Source organism: Symphalangus syndactylus, chromosome 3 (genome assembly GCF_028878055.3).
Source record: "Symphalangus syndactylus isolate Jambi chromosome 3, NHGRI_mSymSyn1-v2.1_pri, whole genome shotgun sequence".
Classification (NCBI taxonomy): domain Eukaryota; kingdom Metazoa; phylum Chordata; class Mammalia; order Primates; family Hylobatidae; genus Symphalangus; species Symphalangus syndactylus.
Genome location: NC_072425.2, coordinates 49,383,931 through 49,411,326, shown reverse-complemented (window position 1 = coordinate 49,411,326; position 27,396 = coordinate 49,383,931). Strand labels below are relative to the sequence as shown.

General features: G+C 40.6%; 1 protein-coding gene across 10 annotated transcripts in view; it reads right to left on the bottom strand.

The window, feature by feature from the left end:
• The window catches only part of FANCC (FA complementation group C), a 226,300-nt gene that overhangs the window by 145,489 nt on the left and 53,415 nt on the right, over positions 1 to 27,396 (bottom strand). For 7 of the 10 annotated variants that reach the window (XR_008656597.2, XR_010120015.1, XM_055271845.2 and 4 more), the window contains exons 2-4: positions 11,524 to 11,766; positions 9,834 to 9,918; positions 3,101 to 3,195 (exon numbers count right to left, since the gene is read on the bottom strand). Coding sequence is in view for 8 of the 10 variants with exons in the window: in XM_055271845.2 (XP_055127820.1) it covers positions 3,101 to 3,195; positions 9,834 to 9,918; positions 11,524 to 11,688 (345 nt within the window). In the remaining 2 variants the exon portion in view is untranslated. Of the gene's footprint in view, positions 1 to 3,100; positions 3,196 to 9,833; positions 9,919 to 11,523; positions 11,767 to 12,417; positions 12,486 to 12,889; positions 12,967 to 13,441; positions 13,604 to 16,592; positions 17,417 to 27,396 lie in introns of those variants that run through there. The other 3 variants (XM_063636217.1, XM_063636215.1, XM_063636216.1) reach the window with 3 other exon arrangements.

The window sequence follows — 27,396 nt, the reverse complement described above, 5'->3', positions numbered from 1 at the left end:
CCAACACGGCGGCCGCCTGCCACATGTGGCTGCAGAGCACTGCCATGCAGTAAGCACCAGGAAATAACTGAACTTTGTATTTAATTTTAATTCAATTTTAATTTAAACACCGATACTTGATTCAGTTATAAAATTCCTTGGAACAACTTGGGTATGTGAATCTACTTTTTCAACCCTACATTTTATAAAATCTAAATACAGATCAAGAATTTCCAAAGAAAATTTAACATCTGAATGAAGATATAACACGTAGATATGTTAGTGTAACATACACACTGGATTTCAAAGATACATCATGAAAAAGATTATAAATAATCTCAGTAATTTTAATATTGATTAAATGTTGAAATGATGGTATTTGGGATATACTGAATTAGGTGAAATATCTTCTTAAAATTAATTTTAACTATTTCTTTTTATGTTTTTTAAAGCAGCACCTGGAAAGTTTACCATTATCTATGCAGCATGTATTTTATTCCTACTGGACAGCACTGCTCTATGGCATTAGATATGAATGAGCACTCATTCTCCGTTGCTTCTCTCCTTCTACTTCTTGGACCCCTCCTTGCATTCTGTAGCATCAATCATTCTTCCACTTCCCCTTAAGGTCAGTGTCTCCCCAAGGCTCTCTCTAGTTCCCCTGGGCCCCTACCCCAGCACTCACTGGGAGCGGACCTCACCTCACCTAAGGCTTCCACTATTCCCACAGGTGGCTGACTTTCAACCCTCTGCCAGCAAATCAGCTTGCTCTCCTGAGAATGGGATATTCACCTGCTCTCTGTACATTTCCAGCTATGCCTAAGTGTATCGACATTTAATCTGCCATTATACCTTCTGGGTATTTACCTTATTAATATGTTATAAAGCAGGCCCCCTTCTCCATTTCTTTGAGGCCCTCACAATTTCTCAACTTATCACTACAATAGCTTCCAACGTCTATCCTTGCCCTCTTCTCAACCAACTTCCTTTTGCTGTTAGTCTCTAAAACTCACACGGGCTACATGATTTCTCTGGCTTTTTTTTTCCTTTTTTTGAGACAGAGTCTCACTCTGTCACCCAGGCTGGAGTGCAGTGGCATGATATCAGCTCACTGCAACCTCTGCCTCCCAGGTTCAAGCGATTTTCCTGCCTCAGTCTCCCTAGTAGCTAGGAGTACAGGCACGTGCCACCATGCCTGGCTAACTTTTTGTATTTTTAGTAGAGACAAGGTTTCACCATGTTAGCCAGGACGGGTTTGATCTCCTGACGTCATGATCTGCCCACCCTGGCCTCCCAAAGTGCTGGGGCATGAGCCACTGCACCCAGGCATGATTTCTCTGTTTAAATACTCTGGTGGCTACCCTACTGCATTCAAGATAAAAACCTTCTATAGTCATATGCAAAAAGACCGTGCTTGCTGGTCTCTCTGGCTTCATGCTTCATCACCAACTCCACAAAACCCCAAGTTCCAGGTACACCTAAGCACCCACAGTTCCCTGAATATGTTTGCTTTCTCACCAACATACTTTGCGTAGTCTGTTTCTGCTGACAGGAATATTTTCCCTAACTCTATCCTTGCTCTCCTAGCTGTCCTTCAGAATTCAATTAACATGTCACCTGCCCCAGGAAATGTCTCCAAACCCCCATGTCAGAGCAAGTGTCCCCCTCTACATCAGCGTCACACCTAAACACAGCTCTAGCAGTAACTCAACCACGCTACCCTGGAGTGACCTGGTTACCAGTCTGGGAATTCCCCAAAGGCACAGATTAAGTGTTTTAACTCCCTGAACTATACTTAATAAGTAGCTACTAATAAGTAGATATAGTATTAAACAAGAAAAACACAGAATAAAATGTGAGGCCAGAAATTTTTAAACAGGCTAATAAAGTCATGAGTTAAATGAAGAAAGTTAACCCAGTCACTCTAAAAACACTTCATTAGATGGCCTACTTCAGGACTCAGTGAGCTATCTAATACAAAATTACATGCTAAATATTCACTAAAATATCAAATACTCAATAAGAGCAACAATTAAAAAAATTAAGGACTAAATGTGTTATTTTGTTTCTTCGGCCTTGTTACACATTCTTTCTTCCCTAATTCTACTTATCCATTCCTTTCTTCAGTTCCTTACATTAATTTTCCTTCCAATTAAAGTTTGTATTCTTTCCTTCCATTGCCCAATCCCTCTCACTCCCTTCTATTCTTTCAAACAGAAAAATATAAATACTGTCTTCATCATCTGTTGGCAATTTTGTCTAAAACAGAAATCGTAAAAAGCAGTGAATGTAACGATATCACCAGTCAGACTGATAGACAAAACCATGTGCACTAATCTGGTTGGATGATTTCATAATACTAAGCAGCTGATCTGAACCACATGCATACTAAGTGGAGTCTGACAGGCATCAGCCAGTCCTGTGGTTGCTGCAGCAAGGCAGTGCGGGGAACAGAAAAGAACAGCCAATGCACTGCTGGTGAGGGCAGCTGCAGCCCAGCCTCACCACATCTCCACCTTACGCCTGCCCTTGAGGAGAAAGCAGAAGCAGACAGGAAAATCTAGGAAGCTGTCAGCTATCTGGACTAGCACAGTAGGTAGCCAACTGGAAAGTGAGAGCGAGCAGCAGAGGCCGCACAGCACCAAGATCCAGTCTGTGCATATGCTGGCCCAGGCACCAACTTCGGGACACAAAATAAAGAGTGCTGCTCCCGCTGCACTGCTGAATTTTCATTTTACTACAAAACAGATTTTGAGAGAGGCACGGAAGCATGTGGAAAGGAATTTAAACCAGGTTGGCAGGGAAAAGCAATTTTTTGAAGGATAGCAATTGCTAGAGTGAAATGGAATACATTATTTTAATCACCTGAAAGAAACTTTTCAAAACCACTCAACATTAGGTCTTCACCCTAAGGACTGATATCTTCTGGAATTCACAGTAGAGCAAAATTGAAATCTCTTGAAAATCTTTTTACTCAGCAAGATAGTGTAACAGTGAAGGGTATGTTTGAAAAAGTTTCTAAAATATCATAGAACAGGATCCCCCCCAAAATTTTTTTAAGCAGCACTTTTAAATAATTGATTTAATTCAAAGAAGTGCAGAGCAAGATTTACTCTCTTACCTGTATCCAGGAGTTAAGTTTTGATTGTCCAGAATTCTGTGGTTCTTTGTTAATTAGACAACATAAGCACCATATTAGAATTTTTTGGCTTTCATCTGCAAAAAGGAAAACTTAATAAGTTTTATCAAGCAGAGAAAATCATTAATATAAAAACATTTTAAACATTATATTTAGGAAAACCTCAAACTACTAAGTTCACAGAACAAGTATCCCTGAATGTAACACTTGCTTTCTCACCATCACGCTTTGCACGTTCTCTTTCTGCTGACAGGAATATTTTCCCTCACTCTATCTTTGCTCTCCTAGCTGTCCTTCAGAATTCCCTAAACTTAACTTTGTGGGGTTTTGTCCTTCTTGTGGCCTTGGGATCACTTAACTCTTGTGTGGTCAATTTCCTTTCTGTAACAGTATCAATTTTTAAAGCCAAACGAGAATGATGGAAAGAACTAAGAGAACTAGGCTTTTCTCATGATCAGTTTTCTCACATTTCAAACGGTTAGTAATTTCGACCTTTCTAAGGCAACTTAATGGTTATAGGCAGTTGGTAGCCAATATTTCTGATTTAATCTTTTAATTTTTTAATTTGCCAAAATATCTCCACTTGTTAAAAAGAAATTTAATAGAAAGGATTGTTTTAAAATATATTTTTAGTACCAAGTGCTTTGGATAAAATAGAAGTCTCTTACATGTTCTTTTACTCTAAAATATAAATTCTTTAAAATATAAAACTTTACCAAACATGCAATGAAAATCTGAACTTTGACATCTTACATTTTGCAGGAACATCTACTTGGTGAGCTACTTTCTTTTTCCTTTTGTGGTGACTGAGTCTATTCCAGCTGAAGATTTTATAACACAATTAAGAAACAAAAGTGAGGCCTAGAAACTGAAAATGTCAGTACTCAAGCTAGGGCAAAACAACTTCAGACTTTACAAGGCCATGGAGGTGAGGCTAAGACAGCCGGTGCCTGGAATCAGTACTCTCTACCGCCTCATCTTCTGCAATCTAATAAACCCAATCTTTCTCTTTTTCTTTTGAGACAGGGTCTCGCTCTGTCACCCAGGCTGGAGTGCAGTGGCATGATCTCAGCTCAATGAAACATCCACCTCCCGGGCTCAAGTGATTCTCCCACCTCAGCCTCCTGAGTAGCTGGGACCACAGGTGTGTGCCACCACACCCGGATAATTTTTTAATTTTTTGTAGAGACCAGATCTCACCATGTCACCCAGGCTGGTCTCCGACTCCTGAGCTCAAGTGATCCTCCTGCCATGGCCTCCCAAAGTGCTGGGATCACAGGCATGAGCCACTGTGCCTGGCCAAAACCCAGCATTTCTAAGGACTTCATTAACAAAGAAATAAGAACGATACCAACTCTAGTAAGCGACTTCTGTATTTTTATCCACAAACTAAATAATGCTAACAGTAATTTTTAAACCCATTTTTTTCCCTGTGAACATACATAGCTTATGCTTTTCCAATAACTAACATCTCTGAAAAAACTTTATCGGGTTATTCTGAGGCCATTCATTTTTTTCCCCTAGCTTTTATGAGCTCAAATAAAGCATTATAAAGCACTGGCTTGCCTGAGATCAGTTCATTTCAAGAGTCATATAATTTAACCACTAAAGATCCCAGGATTCTTCAGGTTTAACCAATGCCACTAATTAAAAATGTGACTGTTATGCTTCCCATAGTTTAAATATTAGAAGAAATTCTACCTAGCTTCATGTAGTAAGCGTGACAGATGCACCCAACGACATCCTTACACATGCAGGTTGTTAAAAAGAATGTAATCTGATGGAGAGCATTTCCAAAAACCAGATATTCACCATCAAAAAAAAAGAAAGGAAATGTCAGTTTATGAAGCTTAAATCTAAAAGAATACCCAAAACTGGGAGTTTCCCCAGGTGTTGAGTGATTATGCAAACTTAGTTCAAAAAGTATATTATTTTTTATTTTTCTCCCAAAAAATAAAAAAAGAGAAGGAGCCAGAGAAACCTCCACCCAACCTTTAGGAGGTGACTTTCCGTGCCCAGAGTCAATGCACTGAAATGCACTGCTAATGAGCTTACAGTTTGCTTTGCTTAGGCAATTTACAAACATGAGCCATGGATTGTTATTCACAAGTGCCACCAGCACTCACTCCAGGGGCTGGCATCTGTCAGGCTCCTCCCTGGAGGCCCTGAGCTCAGGCTGGAGCATCCCACAGGGCACGCTGAGTGAGATCGGAAACTGCCTGGGATTCACTGCAGGGACAGTCGCTGACAGCCCATCTTAGTGTAAATTTGGATTCTAAAACTGAGTGGAAAGGAAAGGAAGATAACAACATACACTTGCCATCTTGTATTTTATTTTTTGATATCTGGAATTGAAATTCCACATAAAAGCTAAAGCAATTCTTTAAACTTTAATTCTATAGTTTAAAAGTATGAATTTTTAAGACAATAAATATTCACTGTTTTAAGCTGCTAAGTTTGGCAGAAATTTGTTATACAGAAATAGTGAATAGTGAAGAAGAGAGGTAACAGCTGTCATGCTTAATCATGAGGGCAGAGTTAGAAGCAATGGATCAGAATTTCAGAAGGTGAAGGCAGTATTTGTATGCTGAGGACATCATCGAATAAAAAGGTGTTCTCTAACTTTCCATTATTATCTATTTCGTCTCTTCTCTTTTCAGTATCTTTTCATTTCTGAATCATCCCTCCTTCCTTATTACCCTTTTCTGATCCTATTCTCCATGAACACTACGTATGACTTACTTTTTTCCGTGATGAAAATTGTTTGCTTTTACTGTAATTAAAAAGCAATTTTGGGCCGGGTGCGGTGGCTCACACCTGTAATCCCAGCACTTTGGGAGGCTGAGGTGGGCGGATCACAAGGTCAGGAGATTGAGACCATCCTAGCTAACACGGTGAAACCCCGTCTCTACTAAAAATACAAAAAAAAAAAAAAAAAAAATTAGCTGGGCATGGTAGTGGGCACCTGTAGTCCCAGCTACTCGGGAGGCTGAGGCAGGAGAATGGCGTGAACCTAGGAAGCAGAGCTTGCAGTGAGCCAAGATCGCACCACTGCACTCCAGCCTGGGTGAAAGAGCGAGACTCTGTCTCAAAAAAAAAAAAAAAGCAATTTTGATATTATAAAACCGTAAGAAATGATCCCTTCCAGGAAGAAAGTGCCCAACTAGTGAAACAACAGGGGCGACACAGGCAACATCTGACTGCTAATGGAGTTTCATGCCGTTCAACCACCTCTGTGAGCTCAGGGCCAGGGCATACCTCAACAGGAAACTGAAATTTATGAGCAGTTCTAAAGGTAACACAAGCGTTGAGGCAGAAAGGGATGGAGAATTTGTTTCCAGTTGTCAGAGGGGCCAAGGTAATGCAGATAAGGTGCTAAGGAAAGATCATAGACAGATACAAGTTCAAGGACACCAGAATAAATCAGTCTGAACTCCTACTTTTACAAAGAAGAAATATGAGACCCCACGAGTTCAGATGCCCTGTCTTAGAGAATCACATCTTCAAGTTTGCCCCAGCAGGGGCTCTCCTGAGAAACCCTCCTTCCTCTCAGCAACTGCTACTCCCATTCAGAGAACCATTACATTGAGTCAGGCTGACCTGCTTAAGTATCTCTTTTTCCCTGACTGGAAGCTCCTAATGGGCAGAGACGGTGAGCCGCGTTTTCCTAAGGGCTGGCACACACACACAAAAAAACACTTTGTAGGCTGGGTGCAGTGGCCCACGCCTGTAATCCCAGCACTTTGGGAGGCCGAGGCGGGCAGATCATGAGGTCAGGAGATCGAGACCATCCTGGCTAACACGGTGAAACCCCATCTCTACTAAAAATACAAAAAATTAGCTGGACGTGGTGGTGGGTGCCTATAGTCCCAGCTACTCAGGAGGCTGAGGCAGGAGAATCCCTTGAACCCGGGAGATGGAGGTTGCAGTGAGCTGAGATCATGCCACTGCACTCCAGCCTGGGCAACAGAGCAAGACTTCGTCTCAAAAAAAAAAAAAAAAAAAAACACTTGGTAAATACCTTCTGAATGAATATGTATGTGCAAGTGAAGCTGGCTAGTGGGAATGCCAAGACTGGAACACTTCAATCACGAGATGTGATCCAATAGGGACAGAACATTACAGCAAGGTGGACTTTAAACTCACATGAGGAGTGGGGTTCTGGCTCTTCTTAGTGTTGTATTCTAGGGAAAGCGACTTACTGACTCTAATCCATAATTATCTACCCTGCAACACTGTCATCAAGAATTAATTAGGTCCATTGTGTAGTCCAAAGAAAACAGTGCCCAGCTCAAAGTGAGCAATGCCTCTCACACAACATCATAAACCTCCCCATGTTTCTCACATTTCTGACCTGAGCATGTATTACATCCACCATGTACATTTAAAGGACGTAGTATTTCTTTCCTTCTAAAAAGCAATTAGTAAATCCGTGAAGCCCCTAACAATGGGTACTGCTTTTAAATGAAGGTCATTCAACAATTTTTCCTTTTTCCTGCCATCAATATTGGCCTAAATCAATGTTCTTCAAACTTCTGGTCAAGACGCATCAAGGGTTATGAAATCCAGTCTCGGGTCATGAACACCATTCACTATGAACAGCATAGTGAACATGGACTGCACAGAATAATAATATAATAGTCCCTCTTTATCAATGGGGGAAATGTTCCAAGACCCTCAGGGGATGTCTGAAACTGAGAACAGTACCAAACCTTAAATACAGTGTTTTCTCCTATACACATACCTATGATAAAGTTTAACTTATAAACTAGGCACAGTAAGGGATTAACAATGACAACAATACAATAAATCAACTGTAACAATATAGTGTAGTACATAGCTTTTATTACACTATATTGTTACAGTTGATTTATTGTATTGTTGTCATTGTTAATCCCTTAGGCCAGGCGCGGTGGCTCACACGTGTAATCCCAACACTTTGGGAGGCTGAGGCTGGCGAATCGCCTGAGGTCGGGAGTTTGACACCAGCCTGGCCAACATGGTGAAACCCCATCTCTATTAAAAATGCAAAAATCAGCTGGGTGTGGTGGCAGGCATCTGTAATCCCAGCTACTTGGGAGGCTGAGGCAGGAGAATCGCTTGAACCCAGGAGGTGGAGGTTGCAGTGAGCCGAGATGGTGCCATTGCACTCCAGCCTGGGTGACAAGAGCAAAACTCTGTCTCAAAAAAAAAAAAAAAAAAAAAAAGTTACGTAAATGTGATCTCTCCATCTCTCTCAAAATCTTATTGTACTATACTGTGAGTAACTGAAAGTGCAGAAAGTCAAAAGGGGGTGCCATTGTATGCATTCTTTCATGAGATGTGTTTCACTGTGTGTGTGTGCATATCCATGTGCATATGCATATACACAATGTATTTCTGGTCAAAGATGTTTGAGAAACACTGACCTAACTGCAATAGATAAACCTAGGACAGGTAAGCGTGGCCCTGGTGGGCAAACACATTGCTGCCTCACTAGTTTTGCCATTTTGAATCAAGAACTTGAAGAAGTTTAGGGGTTGGGGGAAGAGGTGTAAGTGGGAAGGAGGAGGGACATACGAGGGTGGGGTGGAGTGAGGGAGGCTGAGTGTGTGGGCGTCCATGCACGCCTGCTCACAGGGCTAAACACGCATATTGTCCCTTTCCTGCCTAGTTTACGTCTCTTCCAATAATGACTATGACAACCTATAAATGGGAAACTGTATGATTCTTTAAAACATCAAAGGGGAATATTCATTTTATTTTGGGTTCCAATGTCATTATATTATGCAATTAGTCTTTGACTTTAAAAAATCTTCAAAGTAAATATTACATTAGCTAATAATACAGTCAATCCAAAGCAAACCTCAGCCATGCTCCTTGGGAGGCCCTAGGACAACAAAGACAACTAAAACCATGGTTCCTGTTCTCGAGAGGCATGCTGTCTTCCAGGGCATCAGACAGGGAAGTAAGTGTATTCAAGGGAGATGCTGGAGGCCATGGAGACACTCCCAGCAGCTCCTACCTCAGCCCAGTAAGGCTATTTCAAAGGAGAATGAGTGTGAAAGGAATCCTGACACAAAGTGCCTTCAGGCACTGTTAGTAACAGGACCCGGCTACCACCATGAGGTATAGCTGTGGAAGATGAAACAGGAAATGAGACTGGACAGCAGACAGGAGCTCAGTGAAGGAATACCTCCCCAAAGTGCCCCCACATTCATCTCCACCTTGGATAAAACCAAAATGGCACCCTTAAATAAAGTCAAAGCAGCCAATGTCAAAGGCAAAGTCACGGCAGGATTCACACTCTGAAGAATGACTTTACAACATGGGAAACAACATGTGAGTTATGAAACCATGAAACAAAATTAACTTGGTATCATTAGTATAGCCATTTTATATTGAATTTAAAATGAAGTTATGAAAGTGATTACAGGCAAAAATAGATATTTAAATCATCTGGGAGTTTCTGTCCTCTAATACGAAGAGCTCTATTTTCCTGAAGATCTGCATGGGTGCATGCATGCGTGTGTGTGTGTGTTTATCTATACAAAACTACACACACATACATGGACAACAGTATAAGAAGCCATCTTTGTAATGGAACAATGAATACATTTGATAAGTTGTTCCATTAAAAAAAAAAAACTAGGAGAAAGGTTCATAATGTAAGCCTCTGTGAAACAATGCAAAGATTAAAACAGCCATTTTAAGAGGACACGTTTTTGATTCTTACCATATGCTAAAATAAAAGGATTCCAACAAGCTTTTGCCAACAGTTGACCAATTGTGGGGAATCTTTCAATGATTGTATTAGAATCCTGTGAAAGAAAAATAAATTTTGGTCAGTAAAGGCATTATGCAACACAGAAAGACTGAACTGACATTATAGGTTGAGGGAGCATGAATGCTTCTTGTTTAGTATACCATTTTTAAAAGTAAGCAAAAAAGAATTAGATAAGATCTTTAGGTAAGTAATTCAAATAAAGTTTAAAAAACAACCAACCACCTTACTTCATCCTTAAACGAGGTCACCAAACTAAGATGTATGACATAGGTAAAACCAATTGTGTTGCAAAATTAATTCTACTCATACTTAACAGTCAGTAAAGGCTACTTCATTTAAAAATAACAAAGACTGCTTAAGAATTGAAAACACATTATTGGTGATTAATAACTATATAATCCCATATCTTTATCCTGGTTGTTTTATTCTAACATAAGAGAGGTTACGAACACAGCTCCAGTAAGACTATTTCAAAGAAGAAAATTTAAAGGGACGAGAACTCTGGAACTTGTAAAAAGAAACAAAAGCAGCCAAAGCATAAATGTATATATCGGTCTATTACTATTTTGATTACTGTATGGCAAATGACATCATACTTAGTCTGTAACAATCTAAACCCTGAAACAGAAAAAGGATCAACCAAATAGAAAACACCTTAAGATTTAAAAACACACATGCATGCTACTGTACAACCAGACCTTTTTCCACTTGTTACCTTTCATAAAAGTTCAAAAATAAAAGCAAACTAGGATAACGTGCAGGTAAGCTGACACGATGGGCACTTTCTGCTACTGCAGCAAAACATCTCTCACATGTGTCCCAGCATCAAGGCTGGTCCTAGACTTTTTGGGACCACATAAAGGTCAAGTGACATATGTCTCATTAAAAAAAAATTTTAAAAATTAGCATTGGCTGTTCACACAGACTGTATCTTTCCTTATAGTTTCTAAAGACATATGAACTCACATTATCAATACAAATGATTCTTCAAATTTCCTACTTACTCTTTGATTAAGGGAAGAAAAGCTTAACACAAGAACACTTTGTTAAGTGACAATTTTGCTTTTCATTTTGAAATTAAATACAAAATACTAGCTCATAATATAACGACATGTGCTAAATCATAAAAATATCTATCATAATAAAACATGACATCAAAATGAAAATATATTAAATTTTGAAAATAATAAATTATATAATAGTAAAGATACTCAAAATCTTAATATTTATAAAAAGTATTACAAGAAGAGATCTTAATATTTATCATCTCTTAGGACAGCCCACTTGAGAAGAGGGTTGAGGAAGGGTTAAGCATGTAACAAATTCTCCAAGATTCAAGGGACACAAAGGCCTTCAAAAGAATCCCATTTACTACTTGACAACAAGCATGAAATCTTGATTATTTAAGAACAACTTGCTTGGTCAGTAAGTGTCATGTGACAATACAGCTACTCAAGAAGAAATTATAATAATATAATAAATCGGAGACTAGGAAACCAGCTCTTAATTTGTCTTCTTAATCCATCGGCACTTCAGTCAATACCACAAGTCCCGATTCTGGGTGGCATTCTGTCTTGGTGAAATCTGGTAGAGTCCCTGAAGTCAGAAAATAATTTCATTACTCTGGTCCACTACTTACCATCTCTTTCAAGGCTTCATACATCTTCCTCAGGAACTCCTGGAACTGAGCCAGGTGAAGACAGGTGTCTTGCTGGGTTTCCAAAGTGGAAGCCTGATCCCATACAGAAAGCTTCTGCATCCAAAACTGATAATCACAAGAAAGATCTACTGAATCTTGAGCCATCTTGGAAAAAGCGAAAAGGTGATGTCCCTTCACAGCAGCCTGTCCAGCACTGAAGGAAATGGTAGGCACACATTAAATCTGTAAGAAAGGAAACAAATAGAAGCATTTCTAAAAGGCTCTTTTATCAGTGCCTTCACGGCCCATTGATGGGTGAAGGGGGGATTACAAACAACTAAAATAGCATGGCTTCTATGCTGGAGTCATCTTTGAATTGTTATAAAATGTGTCATCCAGCTGGAGCTCCAATTTTTACCATCTGAACTTTTGATCATGATACTATCATTAGGCTAGAAGTCATTATACCTCCACAGGCACATGCTAATTATGCACAAAAAGCACAGCTGATAATACTTTATATCTTCTTTTTTAAGACTGAGTTATTTTTAAATGTTCTGAATATGAAGTTGACTTGAGCATTTTTATGTAATAGAAAATCAAAAACATCCATGAGTGTTTAATAATAGTCTGTGCCTAAGAAATGTTTTTGAAGTTCTTATGTCTTATATGAATTTCTGGCTTCTCATTTAGGTGTAAAAAAATCTCTATGCATTACTGTCTAATGAATTTTTTTCCCAGTTTCTCTTCATTTCTTAGAAAAAAGTAAAATAATTAATTTCACATGTAACAATTTAAGCAATCTTTTAACTAAAGATTGCTTTATATGCTTGATCTCACTTCATTCACATGAAGAAGCCATATTTTAGTAAAATAATAATACATTCCACTTACTGAGGAGGTATACTAGTCCCAGTGACAGTAGATAAAATCTCATAAGCCTGACTTCCTACCCCTGAAGGCCATGCTGAAAAGAACAATAGAGTTACACAGTGAGACTCAAGTGGAGCTGGCTCAGCGGCTCCAGGTGCCCCTCCCACCCCACACCCCTTCATCGCCCATAGAAGCCAGAAGCAGGAATTGCAGAGGAGGGAAGGCTGCCTCTCAACAGGTGCAGGCCTTCACAGGCTCTGACACTCCCCAGGGCAGGCAGGATATTCAGCAATCTTATTTCAAAAGACTAGTGGTAAATAAAGTGAGTTTAAATCCTCAACAGCCATAATTAACAGGTAAAATGCTCCCAATTAAATACCCAAGATATCAACAAAGGAGGTTCCCATTACTAAACAAGAAAACAAGAAGAAATTTGAAACGACTGTACAATTTGCAGTGCAAAAAAATCTAGATTGGGAAAGTTTCAAAATACCTAAAAAATGTGCAGTCTTCATGTTCACTTGGGCAGCACACACACTAGAACATTTACAGTTTTGAGAAGGATCATGTCTAAATGAAAAGAAAGTTTAATAATAGAGGGAATATATGCATACTGTCAAAATGGCACTTAGCCAAAAATCTACATAATATCCGTGCCTCCTCATTGTCTTCCTCATCCAAGCCATCATCACCACCTGTCAAGTCTACCACCAAAATAAATGTGTGTGATCTGACTTGACTGCATGCACTTCCTTCCACCTCACTGCCGCCCCTCAGCCTAGCCCTGGAGTGTTGCACTTGTCTACTGCCAGGCTGGGCCTGCCCGTCTCCAATTCATTCTCTATGCAGTAGACAGAAAAAACTTCAGCAAATGTAAATGAAACCAGCACATTCCCCTGGGTAAAACCTCTCTTCACACTTCCTTGAAAAGAAATTTAAACTCCCCGTAGATACTCCTAGCTGCTTGCTGGAGTCTTGAAGACCCTGCAAAACATGGCTCCAGCACCCTCTCTGACAGCCCTTGTTTCCTCTCTCCCCGGCTCACCACGGTCCAGCCCAGGCCTCTCATCTGCTTCATGCACACAACAAATCCTCCCAGGCCTTTCTGCTGATTCTGGATAATTATCCTGGGCTTTATTCGTTCACTTAGTTACCGCTTCCTCTACTGGTGTGTAAATTCTCTGTCTTCCTAGAATGCAGCATATGCCTGGCAAACACTCAAAAAATACTGAATTAAGGAATGAATAATTCACCGGTATTCCTCATAGTACAGTTCTAAGCTAAATGCCACAGCAAAACGCTTCTCCAGATGAAGTAATTTAATTTTATATTTATGTTATGTATTTTTTTTTTAGATGAAGTCTCACTCTATCTCCCAGGCTGGAGTTAAGTGCTACGATGTTGGTTCACTGCAACCTCCACCTCCTGGGTTCAAGCGACTATCCTGCCTCAGCCTCCCAAATAGCTGGGATTACAGGCACACACAACCATGCCTGGCTAATTTTTATATTTTTAGTAGAGACGGGGTTTCACTATGTTGGCTAGGTGGGTCTCGACCTCCCGACCTCAAGTGATCTGCCCTCCTTTGCCTCCCAAAGTGCTGGGATTACAGGCATGAGCCACCGTGCCCAGCCAGTAATTTAATTTTTAAAGGGCAATTCCCCACCAAAAAAAATTTTAAGGTATTTTTATGTTGCCTGTGTGAAATTTAATTAGTAATGTCTCATTTTATAAATATAATAATAGTTCATACTTGCATACATTTATACTATGCTCTTGGCAATATATTAAATACTTTATTCATACTAATTTAATCATTACAGCGACACTATGAAATGGGTACTATTATCATCTCCATTTTACAGAGGCACCAAGAGATTACATAATTGTCCAAAGTAAGATTATGTAAAAACTGAAAGGAAGTAACTGCTAGTAAACAGCAGAGCTATGATTGTGGAATATGAATCCAGGGTCTGGCTCTAAAGTCTGTGTCCTTAAAGAAATAAACTGAAGAGGTGGGGCACGGTGGCTCACACCTGTAATCCCAGAACTTTGGGAGGCCGAGGTGGGTGGATCACCTGAGGTCAGGAGTTTGAGACCAGCCTGACCAACATGGTGAAACCCCGTCTCTACTGAAAATAACAAAAATTAGCTGGGCGTGGTGGCAGGAGCCTGTAATACCAGCTACTTGGGAGGCAGAGGCAGGAGAATCACCTGCCCAGGAGGCAGAGGTTGCAATGAGCCAAGATCGCACCATTGCACTGCAGCCTGGGAGACAAAGTGAGACTGATTCAAAAAAAAAAAAGAAAGAAAGAAACTGAAGAAACTAACAAACTGATGAATTTCTTATATATTTCATATGGCACTAGATGCACATCAGTTTAGATATTTGGGAACCCAGTAAAATGAAGAACTTTTTGATAAAAGAGACAAATATTTTATTCAAATAAAATTGCAGGCCCGGGGCTGGGTGCGGTGGCTCATGCCTGTAATCCCAGCACTTTGGGAGGCCGAGATGGGCAGATCACGAGGTCAGGAGATTGAGACTATCCTGGCTAACACGGTGAAACCCCGTCTCTACTAAAAATACAAAAAATTAGCCAGGCATGGTGGTGGGCGCCTATAGTCCCAGCTACTCGGGAGGCTGAGGCAGGAGAATGGCATGAACCTGGGAGGCAGAGCTTGCAAGTGAGCCGAGATCGCGCCACTGCACTCCAGCCTGGGCAACAGAGCGAGACTCTATCTCAAAAAAAAAAAAAAAAAAATTGCAGGCCTGGAACAGTGGCTCATGCCTGTAATCCCAGCATTTGGCAGGCAGTGACAGGAGCATCACTTGAGGCCAGGAGTTTGAGACCAGCCTGGGCAACATACCAAGACCCCATCTCTAAAAAAAAAAAAAAATTTTTTTAAATTAGCCATGCATGGTAGCAGATGCCTATAGTCCCAGCTACTCTAGAGGCTGAAGCAGGAGGATCACTTGGACCCAGGAGTTCAAGGCCTCTGTGAGCTAGGATAGCACCACTGCACTCCACACTCCAGCCTGTGTGAGACAGCCAGACTGTCTAAAAAAGGCAAAAACCTTCGCTCAGCAATAGAAATGTATCTGATTGTTTTAAATGCAAACAGCTTTAGGAATCATGCAGTGCACTGATCCTCAATATGCTGCTCCACAACCTCTGGGGCTGGGAGGGGTGAAAACATGGTGCTGTGGTTGTGATGACCACGGAGTGCGGGCGACGGCTGCTGCCAGCATCTGGTTAATCAAAGCACCCTGTGCCATCGGCCACATGTGGGATGATCACACCTGTTGGGCAAATCTGACCCTGCTGGGAATCTGAGTCTTGACAGGTGGAACTCAGTCATTCAAAGGTTCTCTTAATCTAGATCCCTGGAGGTATCTGAGCTCATGTTCTTAATAAGGTAAGGTGTTTCTCTCAACATTTTAAATCAATACTTTTAAATATTTCACTCCACTCTCTTCTTCCTTACATGGTTTCTGAGGAGAAGTTCAATGTTCTGCTCCTCTACAGGTAAAGTGCGTTTTTCTTCTGGCTTCGTTCAAACTAAGAAAGCTTCCTGTATTTGTGGTATGGTGTCTGACATTAACTTGGAAAATTCTCAGTAATTATTGTTTCAGATATTTCTCTTTTAAAATTTTTTTTATTCCCATAGGTTTTTGGGGAACAGGTGGTATTTGGTTAAATGGTAAGTTCTTTAGTGGTGACTTGTGAGATTCTGGTGCACCCGTCTCCCATTGTGGAAGACAATTTTTTCATGGACTAGGGTGGGGGCAGGGATGGGGAGGATGTGTTTTTGGGATGAGAAACTGTTCCACCTCAGATCATCAGGCATTAGTCACATTCTCATATGGAGCGTGCAACCTAGATCCCCTGCATATGCAGTTCACAAGAGGATTTATGCCCCTATGAGAATCTAATGCCACCACTGATCTGACAGGGAGCGGAGCTCAGCCAGTGATGGTCACTGGCTTACTACTTACCTCCTGCTGTATGGTCTGGTTCCTAACAGGCCATGGACTGGTACCAGTCTGTGGCCCAGGGCTTGGGGACCCCTGCTATAGAGGAAAGGAAGATGTGCTGTTGGGAAGGTGTGCATGAATGGCACCAAGATGCTGGCAATATTCTATTTCCTGACCTGCATGGCAATAACTATGTATCCACATTTTAATAACTCACCAAAGTATAAATCGTGTTTATGTTTTTCAATATGTTACTTTCCACAATTAAAAAATAGTTTTTAAAACCTCCACAGGCTGGCAAGATGGCCGAATAGGAACAGCTCCAGTCTGCAGCTCCCAACAGGATCAATGTAGAAGGCAGGTGATTTCTGCATTTCCAACTGAGGTACCTGGCTCACCTCACTGGGACTGGTTAGACAGTGGGTGCAGCCCACGGAGGGCAAGCAGAAGCCAGGTGGGGTGTCGCCTCATCCAAGAAGCATAGGGGGTTGGGGAACTCCCTCCCCTAACCAAGGGAAGCCGTGAGGGACTGTGAGGTGAGGAATGGTGCGTTCCAGCAGACACTACGCTTTTCCCATGGTCTTCGCAACTTGCAGACCAGAAGATTCCCTTGGGTGCCTACACCACCAGGGCCCTGGGTTTTAAGCACAAAACTGAGCGGCCATTTGGGCAGACACCGAGCTAGCTGCAGGAGTTTTTTCATACACCAGTGGCGCTTGGAACGCCAGCGAGACAGAACCGTTCACTCCCCTCAAAAGGGGGCTGAAGCCAGGGAGCCAAGTGGTCTAGCTCAGTGGATCTCACCCCCAAGGAGCCCAGCAAGCTAAGATCCATTGGCTTGAAATTATGGCTGCCGGCACAGCAGTCTGAAGTCAACCTGGGATGCTTGAGCTTGGTGGGGGGAGGGGTGTCCCCCATTACTGAGGCTTGAGTAGGCGGTTCTCCCCTCACAGTGTAAACAAAGCCGCAGGGATGTTCGCTCGGCAAAGCCGCTGTAGCTAGACTGCCTCTCTAGATTCCTCCTCTCTGGGCAGGGCATCTCTGAAAGAAAGGCAGCAGCCCCAGTCAGTAGCTTATAGATCAAACTCCCATCTCCCTGAGAGAGAGCACCTGGGGGAAGGGGCAGCTGTGGGCGCAGCTACAGCAGAATTAAACGTTCCTGCCTGCTGGCTCTGAAGAGAGCAGCAGATCTCCCAGCATAGCATTTGAACTCTGCTAAGGGAAAGACTGCCTCCTCAAGTGGGTCCCTGACCCCCGTGCCTCCTGACAAGGAGACACCTCCAAGCAGGGGTCGACAGACACCTCACAGGAGAGCTCCAGCTGGCATCTGGCAGGTGCCCCTCTGGGAGGAAGCTTCCAGAGGAAGGATCAGGCAGCAGTATCTGCTGTTCTGAAACCTCCACTGGTGATACCCAGGCAAACAGAGTCTGGAGTGGACCTCCAGCAAACTCCAGCAGAGGGGCCTGACTGTTAGAAGGAAAACTAACAAACAGAAAGGAATAGCATCAACATCAACAAAAAGGACGTCCACACAAAAACCCCATCCAAAGGTCACTAGTGTCAAAGACCAAATGTGGATAAATCCATGAAGATGAGTAAAAACCAGCACAAAAAGGCTGAAAATTCCAAAAATCAGAACGCCTGTTCTCCTGCAAAGGATCACAACTCCTCTCCAGCAAGGGAACAAAACTGGACGGAGAATTAGCTTGACAAATTGACAGAAGTAGGCTTCAGAAGGTGGATAATAACAAACTCCTCCAAGCTAAAGGAGCATTTTTTAACCCAATGAAAGGAAGCTAAGAACCTTGAAAAAAGGTTAGAGGAACTGCTAACTAGAATAACATAAATGACCTGATGGAGCTGAAAAACACATCATGAGAACTTCGTGAAGCATACACAAGTATCAATAGTTGAATCGATCAAGCAGAAGAAAGGATATCAGAGACTAAAGATCAACTTAATGACATAAAGCATGAAGACAAGGTTAGAGAAAAAAAAATGAAAAAGAACAAACAAAGCCTCCAAGAAATTCGAGACTGTGAAAAGACCAAACCTACGTTTAATTGGTGTATGGTGTACCTGAAAGTGACAGGGAGAATGGAACCAAGTTGGAAAACACTCTTCAGGATATTATCCAGGAGAACTTCCCTAACCTACCAAGACAGGCCAACATTCAAATTCAGGAAATACAGAGGATGCCACAAAGATACTCCTCGAGAAGAGCAATCCCAAGACACATAATTGTCAGATTCACCAAAGTTGAAATGAAGGAAAAAATGTTAAGGGCAGTCAGAGAGAATGGTTGGGTTACCCACAAAGGGAAGTCCTTCAGACTAACAGCGGATCTCTCTGCAGAAACTCTATAAGCCAGAAGAAAGTGGAGGCCAATATTCAATATTCTTAAAGAATTTTCAACCCAGAATTTCATATCCAGCCAAACTAAGTTTCATAAGCGAAGGAGAAATAAAATCCTTTGCAGACAGGCAAATGTTGAGAGATTCTGTCACCACCAGGCCTGCCTTACAAGAGCTCTTGAAGGAAGTATTAAATATGGAAAGGAAAACCCGGTACCAGCCACTGCAAAAAAAATACCAAATTGTAAAGACCATTGACACTGTGAAGAAACTCCATCAACTAATGGGCAAAATAACCTGCTAGCATCATAATGATAGGATCAAATTCACACATAAAAATATTAACCGTAAATGTAAACGGGCTAAATGCCCCAATTAAAGGACACAAACTTGCAAATTCAATAGTCAAGACCCATCAGTGTGCGTAAGGAGACCCATCTCACGTGCAAAGACAGACATAGGCTCAAAATAAATGGATGGAGGAATACTTACCAAGCAAATGGACAGAAAAAAAAAAGCAAGGGTTGCAATGCTAGTCTCTGATAAAACAGACTTTAAACCAACAAAGATAAAAAAAGACAAAGAAGGGCATTACATAATGGTAAAGGGATCAATGCAACAAGAAGAGCTTACTATCCTAAATATATATGCACCCAATACAGGAGCACCCAGATCCATAAAGCAAGTTCTTAGAGGCCTACAAAGAGACTTAGACTCCCGCACAATAATAGTGGGACACTTTAACACTCCACTTTCATATAAGACAGATCAATGAGACAGAAAATTAACAAGGATATTCAGGACTTGAACTCAGCTCTGGACCAAGTGGACCTAATAGACATCTACAGAACTCTCCACCCCAAATCAACAGAATATACATTCTTCTCAGAACCACATCACAATTCTTTTAAAACTGACCACATAATTGGAAGTAAAACACTCCTCAGCAAATGCAAAAGAACAGAAATCATAACAGTCTCTCAGACCACAGTGCAATCAAATTAGAACTCAGGATTAAGAAACTCACTCAAAACTACACAACTACATGGAAACTGAACAACCTGCTCCCGAATGACTACCGGGTAAATAATGAAATGAAGGCAGAAATAAAAAAGTTATTTGAAACCAATGAGAACAAAGACACAATGTACCAGAATCTCTGGGACACAGTGAAAGCAGTATTTAGAGGGAAATTTATAGCACTAAATGCCCACAGGAGAAAGCAGGAAAGATCTAAATTGACATCCTAACATCACAATTAAAAGAACTAGAGAAGCAAGAGCAAACACATTCAAAAGCTAGCAGAAGACAAGAAATAACTAAGATCAGGGCAGAACTGAAGGAGATAGAGACACAAAAAACCCTTCAAAAAAATCAATGAATCCAGGAGCTGGATTTTGGAAAAGATTAACAAAATAGACCGCTAGCCAGACTAATAATAAAGAAGAAAAGAGAGAAGAATCAAATAGTCACAATAAAAAATGTTAAAGAATATCACCACTGATCCCACAGAAATACAAGCTACCATCAGAGAATACTATAAACACGTCTACACAAATAAACTAGAAAATCTAGAAGAAATGGATAAATTCCTGGACACATACACCCTCTTATACCCTCTCAAGACTAAACCAGGAAGAAGTTGAATCCCTGAATAGACCAATAACAATTCTGAAATTGAGGCAGTAATTAATAGTCTACCAACCAAAAAAAGCCCAGGACCAAACATTCACAGCCGAATTCTACAGAGGTACAAAGAGAAGCTGATACCATTCCTTCTGAAACTATTCCAAACAATAGAAAAAGAGGTACTCTTCCCTAACTCATTTTATGAAGTCAGCATCATCTTGATACCAAAACCTGGCAGAGACACAACAAAAAAAGAAAATTTCAGGCCAATTCCCTGATGAACATCAATGCGAAAATCCTCAATAAAGTACTGGCAAGCCAAATCCAGCAACACATCAAAAAGCTTATCCACCACAATCAAGTTGGCTTCATCCCTGGGATGCAAGGCTGGTTCAACATATGCCAGTCAATAAATGCAATCCGTCACATAAACAGAACCAATGACAAAAACCACATGATTATCTCAATAGATGCAGAAAAGGCCTTCGATAAAATGCAACACCCCTTCATGTTAAAAACTCTCAATAAACTAGGTATCGATGGAACGTATCTCAAAATAATAAGAGCTATTTATGACAAACCCACAGCAAATATCATACTAAATGGACAAAAACTGGAAGCATTCCCTTTGAAAACTGGCATAAGTCAAAGATGCCCTCTCTCACCACTCCTATTCAATATGGTATTAGAAGTTCTAGCCAGGGCAATCAGGCAAGATAAAGAAATAAAGGGTATTCAAATAGGAAGACAGGAAGTCAAATTGTCTCTGTTTGCAGATGACATGATTGTATATTTAGGGAACCCCATCGTCTCAGCTCAAAATCTCCTTAAGCTGATAAGCAGCTTCAGCAAAGTCTAAGGATACAAAATCAATGTACAAAAATCACAAGCATTCCCATACACCAATAACAGACAAACAGAGAGCCAAATCATGAGTGAACTCGCATTCACAATTGCTACAAAGAGAATAAAATACCTAGGAATACAACTTACAAAGGATGTGAAGGACCTCTTCAAGGAGAACTACAAACCATTGCTCAAGGAAATAAGAGAGGACATAAACAAATGGAAAAACATTCCATGCTCACGGATAGGAAGAATAGATATCGTGAAAATGGCCATACTGCCCAAAGTAATTTACAGATTCAGTGCTATCCCCATTAGGCTACCATTGACTTTCTTCACAGAATTAGAAAAAACTACTTTGAATTTCATATGGAACGAAAAAAAGTCCGTATAGCCAAGACAATCCTAAGCAAAAAGAACAAAGCTGGAGACATCGCACTACCTGACTTCAAACTATATACTACAAGGCCACAGGAACCAAAACAGCATGGTACTGGTACCAAAACAGAGATATAGGCCAATGGAACAGAACAGAGGCCTCAGAAATAATGCCACCCATCTACAACCATCTGATCTTTGACAAACCTGACAAAAACAAGCAATGGGAAAAGGATCCCCTGTTTAATAAACTGTGTTGGGAAAACTGGCTAGCCATATGCAGAAAACTGAATTAGGACCCCTTCCTTACACCTTACACAAAAATTAACTCAAGATGCATTAAAGACTTAAATGTAAGACCTAAAACCATAAAAACCCTGGAAGAAAACCTAGGCAATACCATTTAGGACATAGTCACGGACAACGACTTCATGACTAAAATACCAAAAGCAATGGCAACAAAAGCTAAAATTGACAAATGGGATCTAATTGAACTAAAGAACTTCTGCACAGCAAAAGAAACTATCATCAGAGTGAACGGACAACCTACAGAATGGGAGAAAATTTTTGCAATCTATCCATCTGACAAAGGGCTAATATCCAGAATCTACAAGGAACTTAAACAAATTTACGAGAAAAAAACAACCCCATCAAAAAGTGGGCAAAGGATAAGAACAGACACTTCTCAAAAGAAGACATTTATACAGCCAACAAACATATGAAAAAAAGCTCATCATCACTGGTCACTAGAGAAATGCAAATCAAAACCACAATGAGATACCATCTCACGCCAGTTAGAATTGGCAATCATTAAAAAGTCAGGAAACAACAGATGCTGAAGAGGATGTGGAGAAACAGGAATGCTTTTACCCTGTTGGTGGGAGTGTAAATTACTTCAATCATTGTGGAAGACAGTGTGGAGATTCCTCAAGGATCTAGAACCAGAAATACCATTTGACCCAGCAATCCCATTACTGGGTATATAAGAATTATAAATCATTCTGCTATAAAGACACATGCACACATGTATGTTTATTGCAGCATTATTCACAATAGCAAAGACTTGGAGCCAACCCAAATGCCCATCAATGATAGACTGGATAAAGAAAATGTGGCACATATACACCATGGAATGCTATGCAGCCATAAAAAAAGATAAGTTCATGTCCTTTGCAGGGACATGGATGAAGCTGGAAGCCATCATTCTCAGCAACCAACACAGGAACAGAAAACCAAACCACATGTTCTCACTCATAAGTGGGAGCTGAATAATGAGAACACATGGACCCAGGGAGAGGAACATCACACACCGGGGCCTGTCAGGGGGTTGGGGGGCTAAGGAAGGGATACCATTAGAAGAAATACCTAATGTAGATGACAGATTGATGGGTGCAGGAAACCACCATGGCACATGTATACCTGTGTAACAAACCTGCACATTCTGCACATGTATCCCAGAACTTAAAAATAAATTAAAAACTTCCAGATATTTACCATAAAGACATCACCCCACAGGCAAAGAAAAAAGGAAAAAGTATTATAGTTTATAAATGCGAATAAAGATGGACAGTACTTGATGAATACAATAAAAGTTTTCAAATTGTTGAAACAGTATGTATTTTCTGTTTTTTTTTTTTTACCTGAGTTCTCTGTCTGGAAATATTAAAACCACCCACCAGGATGGGCAGAGATAACAGTCCTAGCACTTGCTCCCTCCTTTTCCTTCCAGTCCTCAAATAATGACTCTATTTTTCCAGTCCTGACTCTAAGGAGGGGAAAATCCAAAACCTGCTTTCTGGACCCCCTATCTTACCTGTACGGCTACTGCTTTGCCCCAGAGGGCTTTGTCACAAAGAGGAGAGACATTCAATTCACTATTCAGGGAGGAATAAGACAGTGTCACACTAAGCAGACATATAAGGTGGCTTCCGTGCAGCTCCAAAAAATGCATGCCTTGAAAAATGGGGCTAATTCTTCAGATTTATGGTAATTTCAACTTTTTTCACAAATGTACTACTTTTTTATCGCAGGTAATCTACAAACCTGTTAGACAATTGACAGCTGACTATATTTTTTGCTCAATACCAAAATCCTTTATCTTGCTCCAAATGTCTAAGTCCTTGACTTTCTTCTGATTCTACCTAGTGTATGTACCTAAATTCATTTCATTACTAGCTCTTAGAGAAATACTGTTTAGCATTTTTAAGAAATAAAAAAGGTAAATGTTTTATAACCTATTTCCTGAAAACTCATGATGTTAAGTATTTTGTGCATACACGCACAGCATTTACTAATGTAGCAAAAGCAATTGGCATGAAAAATGAGAAGGAAATCCATATTTTCCATTTCTTCCATAATGTATCTTTTAGTGCATTTACCCAGTCCCTAAGGAATCAAAACAAACCATGATTTCACCTTCTCCACGTATGCAGACTAAAAACAACAGAAGTTGTTAGATCCCTCAGTAAGTATTTCCAGGAGAAAATAAAGAAATTAAATAAAGACCTTCAGAAATTCCTATGCAGAGGGGACTAAAGCAAAGTCGTATGAGCAGAGAGATGCAGATGCTGGAACAGAAGGCAGTGTCCACTGAAGGATCCACACATGCTTGATCCTGTCCCTGTTTCCTGCCAGGTGGGAGCGGATCCTTCAGAAGCAGGAAGAGGTGAGGGGCTGGGATAAAGTGCCAAGGGAAACCAGCCATGGGGTCATGCAAACATCCAAGATACTGAAAAGGAACCGGTTCACAATGGCATCAGTTTAGGACCACTGCCATTGCCCTTCTTCTCACACATATAAATTGCTCAAGAGTTTGGTTGCTTGCTAAGTACTATTTTACGAACTCAAATAGCCATGGTACAAAGATACACCACTGTCCACAGGGGCTCATGGTCTGAGTCACCGAGATAACATGGCTCAGATTCAAAGTACGGCAGGCAACAAAGAGTATTACCTCAGGACTAAAGGTTCCTCATTTTGGTGAATTCTATCCTTTAGGAAAAGAATATATTCAAAAACTTCATGGAAAATGTACCTTACAAGAATATGGAGCTCACCAAGCGCACAATTCATGAGAGCAGAAGGAAGTAAAAGCATCAAAACACTTGAGCAGTGTCTGAAGAAAGATAACAAAGAGGGAGGAAATGCTGGGTGACAGGCTGGGGCAATGCATCCTAATTCATTAAAAACCATCTGTCTTCACTTAGAACGGCTACTATCAAGAAAACAACGACAAGCGTTGATGAGGACACAGAGAAACCAGAACTCTCGTGCACTGCTGGTGGGAATGTAAAATGGCGCAGCTGCTACAAAAAACAGTATGGTGGTTCCTGAAAAAACTAAACATAGAATTACCATTGATCCAGCAATCCCACTTCTAGGTATACACCCAAAAGAATTAAAAACAGGGTTTCAAAGAGATGCTTGTACACCCAATTTCATAGTAGTGCAACAGCCAAAAGTGAGAACAACTCAAATATCCATCAGTGAAGAAAAGGATACACGAAGTGTGGTATATGCACACACTGGAATATCATTCAGCCTTAAAAAGAAATGTAATTCTGATACATACAGGAATAAATCTTGAAAACACTATGCTAAGTGAAATCAGAAAAGATGCGGAAGGACAGATATTCTTTGATTCCACACAGATGAGGTACCTAAAGTAGTCAAATTCACAGAGTCAAATTAATTCATGAGGGGAGACAGTAATGGAATGTTACTGCTTAATGGGTAGAGTTTCTGTTTGGGATAACGGGAAAGTTCTGGAGGTGGATGGCGGCAATGGTTAAACAATGTTAATGTAATCAATGCCACTGAATTACATGTAAAAGTGGTTAAGATGATTACAGTCTTATTTATATTTACCACAATTAAAAAACCAACAACACACAAATGACAAACCTAGAGTGGCTCCAGTCATGGCTGGCCCAGCAGAGGTGGGGCCTGGAGAACATGCTGCATCCCTACCCTGCTGTCTCCTCAGGGCCCCCTCAGAACAGTGCTGCACACACTGCTAGTTGCCCACCCAGCAGCCCTAAGCTCTCCATTTCCTCTTTGTTAAGAGTTTTGTCCAGGAATCTCAGGGCCATATGTCTTAGGAAGACTGGCATATCCCCCAGTGCCAGGGGTGAATCTTGATTCACACAGAGCAGGTAATTTCAAATGTTTTGTTCTCAGGGCCCATTTACACCCTTCAATGTTACTGAAGACCCCAAAGAATTATATATATATATATATATATATATCTCAATATTTACCACCAGAAACTAAAACTGAGAACAATTAAAAAGACAAAATACACAAACACACATTCCATTAGCTATCAGAGGGAGGTCATCATCATCTATCATGTAACCTCTTGACAACGCCACTGCACACTAGTGAGCGAACGTGAGTCGAAAAGGCAAATAGCAGCTTATTAGCATTATTATAAAAATAGTTTTACCCTTGTGAACCTCCTAAAAGGGTCTCGGGGACCCTGGGCCCTCAGCCACATTTTGGGAATGGCTAGTACGGACCAGTCATGGTATTTACTTTTGCTCTCCTATCAAACTGTAGGAAAAGGTATGTTATGGAAATATAGGGCATGAGAACTGAACTTCAACAAAAGGTTTCTCAGTTTTCCTCAGTTTTAAATGAGTTCACTTTTTTCCATATCCGACACAGTAGTCTTTGTGTGACACTCAGAACGGTAACAGTCACCTTGAGACCCAGGGATAGGGAAACCTGAGAGGACTGGCCAACATACTGCAAACAGCAAAGAAGAATCACAGCCCTGTGTCCTCACAGCATAGTTGAGGCAATGAAGGAGCCGAATGTGGAACTGCTCTTTTTGCTTAATCCACCATTCTTTGGCTTTCCTGTTACTTGCAATCAAACACGTCCTAGCTGACACATCTCAGGACCTAGTTTGCTGAGCATATTTTGAAACCCACAAACTCACACAGTACTTGGCATGCTGTAGGAGCATGATAAATATGTACTGAACAAATGTATGGAAAATAAATACATTTAAAAACCCAACAAGGCTGTTGTAGAAGAAAAATAAAATAAAACAGATAAAATTCAGACTGATTTTAGGTTGATAGAAACCCTTGTATCTCCAAGATTGTTAACATTTAAAACAAAGCTCATTTTAAACCACACAAAAGTAGCTGTACATGGTACCTGTCGGGGGTACAAGAAAGTCTGAGAATGCTTTCCTTTGGTCTAAAACATCTCTAAGCCCAGAGAGCTAAGTCTACTCATGCCAAATATGGACCATATAACCTTCTCAAAGTGGAGGCGCCCTGATAAAGAGCACTTTTTTCCCATTTTCCCTCAGCATGAGGTCCTTTCTCTCATGAAATAAGCACCAAACAGGAGATGTATGGAGAGAATGCTACAAAACACACTATTTATGGAAAAAGAAAAAAAAGACAAATCAAATACTTAGCTTCCAATCAACGTCATCAACTAGGGGCACCATGACCTTGTCATAAAATATTTAAAACCCCCTAAAATATAATCAAATATAAATTAAGAAATTTATGTTCAATTCCACTTAAGTTGACAAGATTCCTCCTCTTCCTTGATGAAAGCCTGATAACTATTTTTAATTTGCTGAAATGTAATGTTTCTTTGCTTCACTTCACAGGGTAAGACTGGTCAACTTACCCTGTGTTTGTGGCTTTTTTTTTTTTTGAAAGTCACAATAAAAGATTCTTGTTCCCATGAAGTGCTTATGAAAGAAACAAATGGTATTTTTCCTCCTGAAACCAATGAGGTTTTAAGAAAAGTTCCACTAGGAGGAGCTGGCTATTTCTCTGTGGA